Genomic DNA, 12115 nt, shown 5'->3' with positions numbered 1-12115 from the left:
CTTGTTGTCGTATTAATGATTCTGATAGTGATAGGCGGAGACTCGAGATTTGAAAGAGTGAGGGGTAAACAAGGCAACCAGCGGTCAAGCGCATGTATGTGTGTAGTGTTGATGGGCTACCTTGAGCGATACAGAAAGAAAACGACCATCATAAGGCGGACATGATGGTGACTCAGGCTGTAACATCATTCATCGAACGTTGGCATGGAGATGAGGAGGGAAGACGAGTGAGTGACTCGAGTGCAGTGGCGGAGGCAACACCTGCAGTTGCCAGCTCACCGCCTTCGTCTAAGCCTCTCTGGGAAGCGGGCCGGAATGTAGCACGTGATCGAAACCATCTTGACAACACCGATTCATTTTCGTCATAAAATGGTGGTTACTTGGGGAACGTTAAGGTAGCTATTATTAACTACTACGGAGTACTAACCTCTGCTTCAGCTCACTCAGCCAGTAACCGCTGAACCAGACCCCCTGCAGCTTCTTCTGACCTGCATTGCTTCCGCATGCTCATCCTCTCCAGAGCCTCCTGTAGAACCGTCGTCGGCAGACCGCAGTTTTGCAAATCAGCTCTTATTTCTTAGTCAGCCTATAGGATTAGTCATCTTTAAGTGAAGCCTATAGCAGAGCCTGCAACAGTTGAACAGAGCCTCAGAGCCTAGAGCCTGGTAGTAAGGCCTAACTGGAGGCCTAATGGGAGGCCTGATGGGAAGCCTAATGGGAGAAGTGTTCTCCGTAAGGAGGAGTCGCGGCTTTTCCTGCTTGTAACTAGGCAAACGAGTTGCCAACCACATTCCCGACAATTTGGACGTGCAAGCAGCCATACATATGGCTAACTAAAAAGAGTTGAGTGGACCGTCGAGTCGGCGTTGACGGCAAGGCATTTCCCAAACGAGTAGCCCGCGTGCTTATCTTGCATATTATCCACTCGCGTCTTGATTTAACTTTCACAACCAAGAACAACTTCGCGATGCGTACCTACTACCATAGTATCGGATACTGTGTCACACAATTGTTTTGTACGGCGTCGCTATTCTTTATACATACCAGGATAACGTCAGTGGCGTTCAGTTCAAAGCAAATCTGTCGATCAGACCGACTTTTCGACTCGGGTAATGAGTAGCAGAGATTAATGACCAATCACTGGAAGGTAATCGATCCACTGGAGAGCTGACCTGTATGAGATTCTCTCCTGTCCGTGCATGCCTGACTTGGACACCGCTAATGTGTGAAAGTTACAGGCATGAACTCGTTGCTCCTTGGTTTGGTACTCAATGGCGACGATGGCTTTCCCTCGAGAGGCATTGACAGCCATTCCATGATATGCAGTCGGTTTGCGACCATCAGAGCAGTTATGAAGATGCAAGAGAACACGTGAAATCACCCGGTTCCAAGTCACTATCTTCTAGCTGTCTTAGCCTATGGAGATTAGTCCCCGCTGGTCACAAGGCCGCTGATACTGACAAATTGAGACGACTGCCGCCTGCGTCTGCCGATCTCTGACGACAAGAATCTATCCTTTAAGCGGTTTGAAGCGAAATGACGGTGAATGTCACGTCAGCATAACATCAGACTATCTCCTGTTTATTCTGGATTGGCTGCAAGATCCCGATGAGATTCTTCACGATCAGACAGCGCGTTTGATCTGCTCGAAAGACTATATAAATAATAGCTGGAGGAACGCCCTATATGGCGGGGTCGGTGGTGTGCCGCATTCAGACTACTACTTCAAGGGACTAGACAATGGCTCTGGTTTCTTCATTACCAACGCTACCTACGGACGACCCTCGCGCGCCAGTGATCGAGGCCTTGAGAGGTCAAAAGCTGGAAATACCGGATCTCTTTGCTATCTATCCGGACTGGAAGGGAGAGTTGCACCCAGATTATGAGCAAGTGCGTGAAGAACTCGAACAGTGGTTGTCAAAGTTAGTCTCTTTTCCTTCCTGTCTCTGTTTACTAGTAGTCTTTCCCAATCAAGTTCCTCCCGCTCACTTATCCAACAATCTAGATGGGTTCGAGATGAAAAGCAGCGCGAGAAGCAGAGGAAGGTCGACGCGGCTTGCTTTTATCCGGCCGCTCCGTTGGACAAATATCGAATTTAGCAGAATTTTTTGGATGGGTAAATAAGCTCCCCGGCTGAGGTTACTGATACTTCTTAAATATTAACTCAGAGTTGCTACCAGTTCTTCCTATGGGACGATGGTAGGACTACATATGCTCCTTCCATCATATGTCCGTGGACAGCCGACTGAGCTGTATGTCTGTCAGAGATCGATTGTGAATCCCTTCGGTATGACAGACAGGGAACAGAACGATATCGCCAAGACACCATCGCATTCCTGAAATATTGCTTCGAGCCTGAATCATGCAATGGGATCCGCCCAGTTGGCGGACTACACAATTCGGGGTGCTTTGAGTCCATCGGGCAGAAGCTGCAGTCAGGACACTCCCGTGGTATGTTTCTACATTCTTCTTCTTCTTTTTTTTTAAAAAAAAGAGATGTATTATTGTCGAACCCTGCTAATGTACAAATGTACCAAAAGCGCTACATCGCTACGCAGACTCTATGTACAGCTATGTTAATGCAGTCTGCTCGCATCAAGAACAGCGTCAGATCGGACTGTCGACGATAGAAAGCTACATCGCGCGCAGGACATATACGGTTGGCGCGTATCCCTGTATCATGATTCTGGAGTAAGCGAAGCAAGCAGCCTGGTTTCACATTGACATTACCATCGTATCTACTTGAAGGATTCTAACTATGTTTCTTCTCTTTTGAATTTCAGATGGGCTTACGGTCTCAATATCTCATCTTGGGTCTATGAGCATGAGGCGACCAAGGCGATAATGAAGGAAACCACTTTGTCAAATCTTCTGTGAGTGCAATAGAGAAAACCCTATCACATTATTTCTCCTATGTACTAACAATATCTGTTGCTTTGCGAATAGCATCAACGATATCTTGTCGTTCAAGAAAGAGGTCGTATGTATCCCGAGGAAGACCTCTATCTATCCACCGCCTATGAGGGAGTGATCATCTAACTCGCACGATATCATTATAACGCCACGGGCCGCTGGAGAAGTCGACAGCATCATCCCCGTCATCATGAATGAACGGAAAGTCAGTGCCCAGGCGGCTCTGGACGAAGTCGTGGCCATCCTGGAGAAATCATACAAGGTCTTTACCGCGGCTGAGCGTCGATTGCTAGAAACAGCCGGTATAGATGGGAAACTTCGCGAGGACGTGAAGATGCTGATTCGAGGCTGCAAGGATATCACTCTTGGTAACGTCTACTGGTCGTGAGTATCTACCATGATCCATCCAATTTAGAATAACGTTCTCACCTCTCTATCTATCTAGGTACGCGACCGAGCGATATTTGCCGAGAAGTTGTTTCAATGGGAATAAAGTCACGATTCAGCTGTAGGAGCCGAGTGTGCAATACTGTATCATTGCTTCTCGGCCTCTATATATTTGCGAAGATAAATAGGTAACTGGCTGGCTAGGTGGAGGGATTGACCATATAGATGGAAATCTTCATAAGATCGTATATATATATATAACCATGACGACAAACACTATGCATGTTGTACTTACTAAGAAAATACACCCAAACTATCTGTATTCATGCAACATGCAACAGGCATAACATCGTCAAAGTCGTACTACAGTCGCCTCTCGCTATAACGAACCCCCTTATAACGATATTCTGGTTATAGCGATACTACCCGCCACCCACAATTATTTTCCCATACAAATTCCTCAATCTCTCGATACTTACGATATCGCTATCTTTTGGGCAAAATATCGTTATATCCAATTAATCCAGGAACCAATAGAATGCCTCGTCATGCAATTTCTGACTCTCAGCGGAAGGCACTACGGGCCTGGTATTTTCATCGATATCCATGGCCTCATCACAAAGACTGTATAGAGTGGTTCTACGAACAATTCAATCATCGGATAAGTCAATCTACAGTCTCAGAGATCCTTTCTAACCGTTTCTCCTATCTTGATCAGGATCCTACCTCACAAACCTCCATCCGAGAATCGTTCCGCCAACGGGCTCCTCACTGGCCAATCCTTGAAGCTATCCTCTTTGACTGGCAGCAATTAATTGAGCGACAAGGTGGAATTACAACTGGTGATATCCTAATTGAGAAAGCACGTCAAATCTGGCCTCGGATTCCTCAATACTCACACCTACCTGTCCCTGAATTTAGTCAGGGTTGGCTCACTGGCTTTAAACATCGCCATAATCTCCGAAAACGGACCTAACACGGAGAGGCTTCTTCAGTGAATACAGCAGTCGAAGAGATGAAGGCTATCCGGACACTATGTGGCGAATATTCTGAGGAAGATATATACAATATGGATGAGACTGGCTTATTCTGGAGAAGGGGACCTTCTTCTGGGCTTATGACCCAACCTCAGCCTGGAATCAAGAAGGAAAAGAGCCGGATTACTATTGTAGCCTGTATGAATTGTACTGGCTCTGACCGGCTTCCAATATGGTTTATTAGAAATGCAAAGCAACCCCATTCTCTATGAGGACTCAGTATAAGCGCCCTTAGAGGATATTGGAGATCCAATAAGAAGGCATGGATGACTTCACCTCTTATGAGAGAGTGGCTTCTTGCTTTCTACTCTCATATTGGGAGTCGTACAGTCCTCTTATTAATGGATAACTTCAAAGCCCATATTGAAGGCATAGAACTGGCACCTCCTCCATCTAATATTCGGATCCAGTGGCTTCCTGCTAATTCTACGAGCCTTTATCAACCTCTCGATCAAGGAATCATCCAAAATCTCAAAACCCATTACCGGAAGTACTGGCTACGCTTCATTATCCAGGGATTTGAGGATAATGCAGATCCATTTACAGCGGTTTCATTATACCATGCAGTTCATTGGGTTCTTCGGGTTTGGAACTATGATATCTCTAATATTACGATCTACAACTGTTTCCGAAAAAGCACTGTTATCCAGCCTCAAATCCGAACCCACCAACAGAGCCACAGCCAGATCTCTCAAGCCTCTATACTAGGGTTCGAGAGGCAGGTCAAATCCAAGACATGATGAGCCTTAATAACTTTCTCAACCCTCCAGACGAAAATTTTGAGGAGAGCAAAGAGGATACTTTACAGTCAATTATTGCCTATCATACTAGTAATGGGAGTACGGATACTGTGGAGGAGGCTCAGTCTGATATCGAGGAGGGATCAGCACCTATAGCAGTGCCATCTCTACAACAGGCTCTAGATGGGCTTCTTACGCTTCTTCGCTATAAGGAGCACTGTGAGGATACTAGAATCGAGGAGATACGGGCTTTGGAGAGGTCGGAGAGGCAATTGGTCTCTAAAGAGCTCAATTCTAGGAGTCAGGCAACTCTAGACTCCTGGATTATGTAATACTCCTATATAGCGATATCTCGTTATAGCGATAATTTTCAGTTGCCGGGATTGTATCGTTATAGCGAGAGGCGACTGTATATAGCACGAATCAATGGATATTTAATACTGAGGATCCAGCCAATAGGGACAGAGAACATAACCAGGATATGGTTCAAGAGCGAATCAAGATGCAACAAGGTTCCAGGGGTGCGGATCTTAGCGGCAGGCGTGGCAGATCCTTGTCCTTCCTTTTTACCTCCCGTCCATCCTTTTTTCCCTTTCCCAAATTAGGTAGGTACCTGGGGTAGTCAACCAACCACCTAGTTTCTTTTCGGCTTCCTTGCTCGAAAGAGCAAGACACATCCCACCACGTGGCCCTCCACGTCCTCGAACTCGTTCTCCAGGGCCTGGAGGATCTCTTCCTTGCCGTCCGCATAGTTATCAAAAACCCCGACTCGGTTGTAGACCCGCATCAGCATCCTGCCCACCCAGTTGTGCCGGACGCCTTTACCCAGGACCGTGGCGCCGAATAGGACGCCGTGGTCATCGGCGAGGTAGGGCTTCAGGTTGGCGAACACGCGCTGTTTCTCACCCGGTGGGCCCGCGAGGCAGTGGAGGAGATACATGAGGGAGATGGAGTCGAACACTTCGGCCGGATTCTCCTGTTGATCACTGCTCAGCGGGCGCAGCACGTCTGTGAGGAGACAGACTGTTCGTTCTGGTTGTCCGATGCGCGCTGCTGCTGTTTCGAGACACTTGGGGTTGAGGTCGACCAGCGCCAGTTTCTGCGGCCAGTCTTGCTTCACTTCCTCACTCTTCTTCTTCTTCTTCTTGTTGCTGCTATCATCGGTAATAGCTGCGGGGAAATAACCAGTGCCCACACCAACGTCCATATGTCGAGGACCAGCGTTATCTCGGAAGAAGGGGAGCAAGACGGACTGTGTCGGACAGCGCCAGGCAAAACTGTTGCTGAAATAGAGGACAAAGAAGTCATAGAAGGAAAGCGTCAAGCGGTTATAATGGTGTGCGCCGGGAGTCAAGTTGTCTGTAGCCATGGTATTCAATATATAGGCAGAATGAGCTTGTTATGAGAGAGAGAGAGAGAGAGAAAGACGTATTATTATCGACAAGGGGACTTGACTATGAATACTTGAACACCGTTAAATTACAATCATAACGAGTACACAATAACGAGAATGCTTAAATAAATAGATAAAAAAAAGAAGAAAAGAAAAGAGAGAAGGAGCAACCCAAACCAATAATTCCTCCGTCCGACTCATCATATAATATACTTTTAGTAATATGATACTCCGTAGTTCCCTGGTAACCTAACACACATCCTGGTCTCCGTTTTAAACCGCACTGAACTGACTCGTCACTCACACACCTAAGGAAGTTAGTGCCGATGATATTATCGGATGATAATATCCCCTGGGGGTGGGGGCTATCTATGGGAAGTCTCATACTCTTCTCTCATCGCTCCTTCCCTGAGAAAGAGACAAAAATATACCGGGGCAATTAAATTAATACCTGTCAGCACGCGGGTCGATTCAATGCTTTTCTTGGAGATAATACTCTGTATCTAGTTAGACATGCTTTCTTTTTTCTTTCTTTGAATTCTCTGTTTTTTTTTTTGTTCATGACAGTACTCTGTACACAGTAGCAAGAAAGAACAACGTGCTTCGTCTCCTGCAGGAGCAGGTCAAAGGTGTTATTATTTACCTACCTAGGTAGGTATCAACCCACGAGCTCCACTGCATGCGCTGCACTCCACTTCACTCCGGCGATAAGAATTGTATAAGCTCCGGCTGGCGTGCCCCGCATGTCGGAAACCTCCGATTCGTGCGGATAAACACTTCATCCGTTGTTCTAAAATTGTATCATGTGATTTGTAAAGTCACGTGTATGTGGCTGTGCAGGATAAAGTCACGTGACTGTTTATGCTCATCTACTCTAAGCAGGTGGGAGTCGTGGTCATCACGACGTCATGCACATACTCTGTACATACTTCGTAGATGGATCTACTGGTCCGTCCGTCTTTGGGATGCCCGAACAGAACCATCGAATTGCAAATTCGGGTCCACCAGGGGCTCGAATTGAATTCAAAAGCGGATGGTTCCCAAGCAAACCCCGCGCTGCGCCATGTACAGTACATTAATGGTTCGGGCTTTGTATGTAGCCAAGTACTTTATTACCTAAGAGAGAAAGGAAGACAACGTCTGGGCTATCCGCATGCGCGTTGATTGATCGAATCCGGCCTTTCATGAACAGCAGCTGTGGCCTACTGATTTCGTCGACGTCATGGATGTTTCCGGTAATGGAGGTAGTAGTATGCCTAGAGTTCAAAGTTCATCATTCGTAGAAACTGAACGTATTTAAAGCTCCTCGTTTCCTCTCTGAGGATGAATGAATCTTGCGTCAATCGACAATATTCAAACACATCTGAACAGATTTGACCCATTTCCAAAACCAAACCGCTTTTCCTCTTACCAAACATCATCATGTCGGACGACGGACGCAAGGACTTCATGACCAGTGCGTGATCAAGCAGAGATTCTGACCAGAATTTTGCTGACTTTGTCTTGCAGAGGTCAAGGAGGAGATCACTCCTGACGCTTCCAAGTCCACCCAGCAAAAGGTCAAGGAGGCCGTCACCGACACCGCTGACCGCATCGCTCGTGGTGTCCAGCCCGATGACACAAAGTCGACCACTCAGTCCGCCTTTGACAAGGTTCAGCGCACCTACGACAACCACAATGGAGGTGCTTCCTCTTCGATGTGAGTGCAGGTGGACACACACATGATATCTGTAGTTGTAGATATGGGCAACATCTGCTGACTTCGATTGTAGCGCCGACAAGGTGAAGAACGCTCTGGGCGTTGGTGGAAGCAGCAGCAACTAGGTTCCTCGTCGAACCAACACGGTGCATTCGTACCAATTGGCGTCTTTTGATGACTTGTTTATGATGTCGAGAGACAATACAACCTTAACGTTAGGTAGTAAATCTGATCTTTCGTGTATAGTATTTGCCTTCCTGGGAAAGCCCCGTAGACATTTCACAGTTGTCATATAGCGTAGTGTAGTTGATCATCTTCTGGCTATCACGTTCTCAAATGCATGGTCCCGTTGCTGCCTCAGTTGATGTAGCTCCCTCTCTAACCGTCTGTATTCCGTCTTCGCCTCTTCCACGTCTGGCGGCAGACCATGAAACATTCTGATCCTCCCTTCGAGCATCTTGACGGTCTCCTTGATTCGGATCACGTTTTCCTCTTCCACCATGAGATCCTCAATCGTCGGGCCCTTCGTATTTACATTCCTCTGAAGCGAGGCAATCCTGTCCCGATACTCGTTCACCTTGGCAATGAGAAGTTTTGTGCCTCGCGTCCATTCCGCCGTCTGAGCTGAAAGATTAGGCGCGGTCTCGTAAGCTGGATGCGTCTTGAGCTCTTCGATCTGCTGTTGCAGAGACTCCATCTCCTTGTCGAGGTAAGCCTGCAACGCCTCAATCTTCCGCGCTTGATCTGCAGCATCGAATTCTTCCCTCGTCAGCTCCATGATCGAGTGGCCTAAGTCGATAGTGTCTGTGGTCAGGGTCCCCAATGTGACCGCTGTCTCTGCCAGGTCATCGAGGCTGGCTGCTCCTTTGTCATCAAGGTGAGCCTCCAACTCCTCTAGCAGTTGTCTCTTTCGAGGGTCCTCGGCCTCCTCTCTGGCCTTGTACGCCCGCACCACTTCTTCACGCGCCCGATGCACCAGTGTCGCTTCCTCATCCGCCGCGTCATTAGCTGCCGCGATGGCAAGGAGCGTTTTTAAGGTATCCTCATTGCGCTCAAACTGTGGAACTGGATTTGGAGAGTACTTGCGAGTGAGCCAGGAATTTATGTAGGCCCAGTCTTTGGCTTGGATGGCTGCTTGACGCGCCTTTGCGGGTGAGATGAGCGGGGAATTGAGCGGTGACTCCATTTCGCCTATTCTGAGAACTAACCATGTCTCCAAGTTGCGACTGGAGAACTCGTATCAAATATAAATCTCTCAAGAAATTTCAACAGTGACTGAAATTCAACTGTTCCGAGCGTCGTCTGTTGTGATTTAACTGTTTTAGCCAGTGGAGGGACGTTTATCCGGCCGCCCACAGGAAGTTGAGCGGCGAGCCACTCCGCATTGACGCGCTGACTGTCATAACGTCTCGCTGGTGCGATTCACAATGACGAGTTACTTTACGACTTCGGCAGCGAGTTTCAACGATGGCTCGAACGTTACGTCTCCCACGATCGGCGCTGCCAACGTCGCTCCTCGCTCCAGCGCGCTCTCCAACAGATTGACAACTGTTCTTTCCGCATCGTACGCCGACTCCGATATCCGAGATGCACTGGAAACGCTGGACATCAGGGGGACTCGCAATACCCCAGAGACCCGGCGACAGCTGCGGTTAGATGTGCAGAAGGAGGTGATCAACTGCAATGGGCAGATTGTAGACGACTTTGGGCGGGTGGCGGAGGTGGGTGCTCAAGAGCATGAATAACGTTGAAACGAAACTGACGGCGGCAGCAATTGAAACGCATTGGCACCGTGATCGTTAGTCTACAGCAGACATGCGAGGAAATGCGAAAGCATATCACGCTTGCAAAACAGGAGACGGGGCCGGTTCTCGACGAAGCATCGACGCTCATGGAACAGAAGAAGGAGGCCGAAACGAAACAACGCATCCTCGATGCCTTCACCGAACACTTCATCATTCCGGACGAAGATATCGTCGCTTTGACGTCGTCTGCAGAACCGGTGGATGATCGCTTTTTCACCGTGCTGAGTCGGGTGAAGCAAGTACACCGTGATTGCGAAGTACTGCTTGGCGGGGAGAACCAGAGGCTTGGGTTGGAGATCATGGAGCAGAGCTCGAAAAATCTCAACTTGGCCTATCAGAAATTGTACAAGTGGATCCAGAAAGAGTTCAGATCCCTGAATCTCGAAGACCCCCAGATCAACAGCTCGATCAGGCGAGCGCTGCGGGTCCTGGCTGAACGACCCAGCTTGTTTCACAGCTGTCTCGACTTCTTTGCTGAAGCGCGGGAGTATATCCTCTCCGATGCCTTCCACTACGCTCTCACGGATGCGGTCTCTGGTGCGGGAGCCGAGCGGAATGTCAAACCGATTGAGTTTTCTGCTCACGATCCCCTGCGATATGTTGGAGATATGCTCGCCTGGGTGCACTCGGCTGCGGTCTCTGAGCGCGAGGCTTTGGAAGCTCTCTTTGTGGCCGAAGGCGATGAACTCGCGCGGGGTATTCAGGCTGGCATCAGCAGTGAGCCGTGGTCTCGCATTGACGGGGAAGAAATGGCCTTCGACGGACAGAAGGCTCTCAACGACCTCGTCAACCGCGATCTGAGCGGCGTTTCACGGTCTCTCCGCCAGCGGGTCGAACTTGTCATACAGGGGCATGAAGACGCCGTCACCGTCTACAAAGTCGCCAATCTATTATCTTTCTACGAGACTACGTTTTCCAAGTTGGTTGGTCCCGACTCGAATTTGGTCGAAGTGATTAGTTCCTTGGTGAAGTATACCTTTGATCATTTCGAGACGCTTATGCAGGACCAAGTCAATATGAATTCAGCAGACCCGTCCAGCTCAACTCCTCCGGCAGACCTTTCCGTTCCGCAGTTTTTCTCAGATGCACTGGAGGTTCTGGCCTCGTTGATGAAGGCGTACGACGCCTCTTTCGGACCTGGAGACGAGGCAAAATCCGATTTGGACAAACAAGAGAATTCCTTTACCCCAGTGCTCCGTTCCGCCCTCGACCCATTCCTGGATCTCGCAAGGTCTTCTGCCAAGGAGCTCCGCGACACGAAGTCATCCACCATCTACGAAACCAACATTCTCCTGGCGGTTCGCTCCACGATATCGCCGTTCCTATTTGCATCCGCCACCCACATGGGCCCTGTCTCGACAGCTCTGTCTAACCTGCGGATGGAGCTCTTGGACATCCAGCGGAAGTTCCTGCTCGAGACATCCGGTCTACAAGACCTCCTAACAACGCTGGAGCCCTTCTCCCAGCAAAAGCCCCAAAAGAACCAGAACCAGAACCAGAACCAACAGGACCAACAGGACCCGTCGTCGACCTCGACCAAACAACAACAACCACCACCCAACCTCGCCGAGATCGCCGACCTTCCCGCCTTCAAACCCGACGCTCTGTCGGCCACCAGCCAGCAACTCGACGACTTCCTCCCCTCAGCCCTGATGGACGCCACCGACAACCTGAAGGGCGTGCGCAGCCCTTCGCTGGTGAAATCCGTCACGGAGGAAGCCGTCGAGGCGTTCTGCCGCGACTTCGAGTTCGTCGAAGGCATGATCATCGGCGCGGACGAGGCGCGGGGTATCAGCACAAAAGTGGATGATCTCTCTCGGATGGACAGAGATAGCGATATCGCATCCACCAGCGTCGTATCTACCAGCGTGCGGGGTGGTGGTGAAGGAGAGGAGGGTGGTGGTGGTGAAGGGAAGTATAGTTTGAGAGCGCTCTTCCCTAGAACGGTGGGGGAGATTCGGGTTTTGTTGAGTTAGAGGCAGACAGCTGGCTAGGCTATATAGACTCTGTGACTGTAAGACTTTGTTCGTAACGAAGGGTTTGTAATGTATATGCATCTATTGTATACAGCTGGACGATTGTCTAGCACAGAGAGAAACTGAGAAACTGCATCTATCGATGATGGATGATGATGAATGAAG

The 12115-nt window shown here is 49.0% G+C and overlaps 7 protein-coding genes across 7 annotated transcripts; 5 read left to right on the top strand and 2 right to left on the bottom strand.

Annotated features, from left to right (window-relative positions):
- Window positions 1-1740: 1740 nt before the first annotated feature.
- On the top strand, window positions 1741-2099 carry VTN77DRAFT_8812 (uncharacterized protein; the record flags this gene model as incomplete). The annotated part of the gene is made up of 2 exons (XM_069425351.1): window positions 1741-1922; window positions 2006-2099. 2 exons carry the CDS (start codon window positions 1741-1743, stop codon window positions 2097-2099), a joined length of 276 nt encoding a protein of 91 aa, XP_069274281.1.
- Window positions 2100-2563: 464 nt separating this feature from the next.
- VTN77DRAFT_8811 (uncharacterized protein) lies at window positions 2564-3031 on the top strand (the record flags this gene model as incomplete). Its single annotated transcript, XM_069425350.1, has 3 exons — window positions 2564-2691; window positions 2784-2873; window positions 2947-3031. 3 exons carry the CDS (start codon window positions 2564-2566, stop codon window positions 3029-3031), a joined length of 303 nt encoding a protein of 100 aa, XP_069274280.1.
- A 72-nt stretch (window positions 3032-3103) lies between these two features.
- On the top strand, window positions 3104-3425 carry VTN77DRAFT_8810 (uncharacterized protein; the record flags this gene model as incomplete). The annotated part of the gene is made up of 2 exons (XM_069425349.1): window positions 3104-3297; window positions 3359-3425. The coding sequence occupies 2 exons, from the start codon at window positions 3104-3106 to the stop codon at window positions 3423-3425; spliced, it is 261 nt and encodes an 86-aa protein (XP_069274279.1).
- Window positions 3426-5711: 2286 nt separating this feature from the next.
- VTN77DRAFT_8809 (uncharacterized protein) lies at window positions 5712-6446 on the bottom strand (the record flags this gene model as incomplete). The annotated part of the gene is made up of 1 exon (XM_069425347.1): window positions 5712-6446. One exon carries the CDS (start codon window positions 6444-6446, stop codon window positions 5712-5714), a length of 735 nt encoding a protein of 244 aa, XP_069274278.1.
- Window positions 6447-7892: 1446 nt separating this feature from the next.
- Window positions 7893-8294, top strand: VTN77DRAFT_8808 (uncharacterized protein; the record flags this gene model as incomplete). The annotated part of the gene is made up of 3 exons (XM_069425346.1): window positions 7893-7926; window positions 7980-8169; window positions 8243-8294. The coding sequence occupies 3 exons, from the start codon at window positions 7893-7895 to the stop codon at window positions 8292-8294; spliced, it is 276 nt and encodes a 91-aa protein (XP_069274277.1).
- A 185-nt stretch (window positions 8295-8479) lies between these two features.
- Window positions 8480-9355, bottom strand: VTN77DRAFT_8807 (uncharacterized protein; the record flags this gene model as incomplete). The annotated part of the gene is made up of 1 exon (XM_069425345.1): window positions 8480-9355. One exon carries the CDS (start codon window positions 9353-9355, stop codon window positions 8480-8482), a length of 876 nt encoding a protein of 291 aa, XP_069274276.1.
- Window positions 9356-9596: 241 nt separating this feature from the next.
- On the top strand, window positions 9597-11950 carry VTN77DRAFT_8806 (uncharacterized protein; the record flags this gene model as incomplete). The annotated part of the gene is made up of 2 exons (XM_069425344.1): window positions 9597-9890; window positions 9941-11950. 2 exons carry the CDS (start codon window positions 9597-9599, stop codon window positions 11948-11950), a joined length of 2304 nt encoding a protein of 767 aa, XP_069274275.1.
- Window positions 11951-12115: the final 165 nt, after the last annotated feature.

The sequence above is a fragment of the Rasamsonia byssochlamydoides genome (assembly GCF_041956645.1).
Source record: "Rasamsonia byssochlamydoides strain NRRL 3658 unplaced genomic scaffold VTN77scaffold_79, whole genome shotgun sequence".
Classification (NCBI taxonomy): Eukaryota; Fungi; Ascomycota; class Eurotiomycetes; order Eurotiales; family Trichocomaceae; genus Rasamsonia; species Rasamsonia byssochlamydoides.
This window is presented reverse-complemented; position numbering and strand designations above follow the sequence as displayed.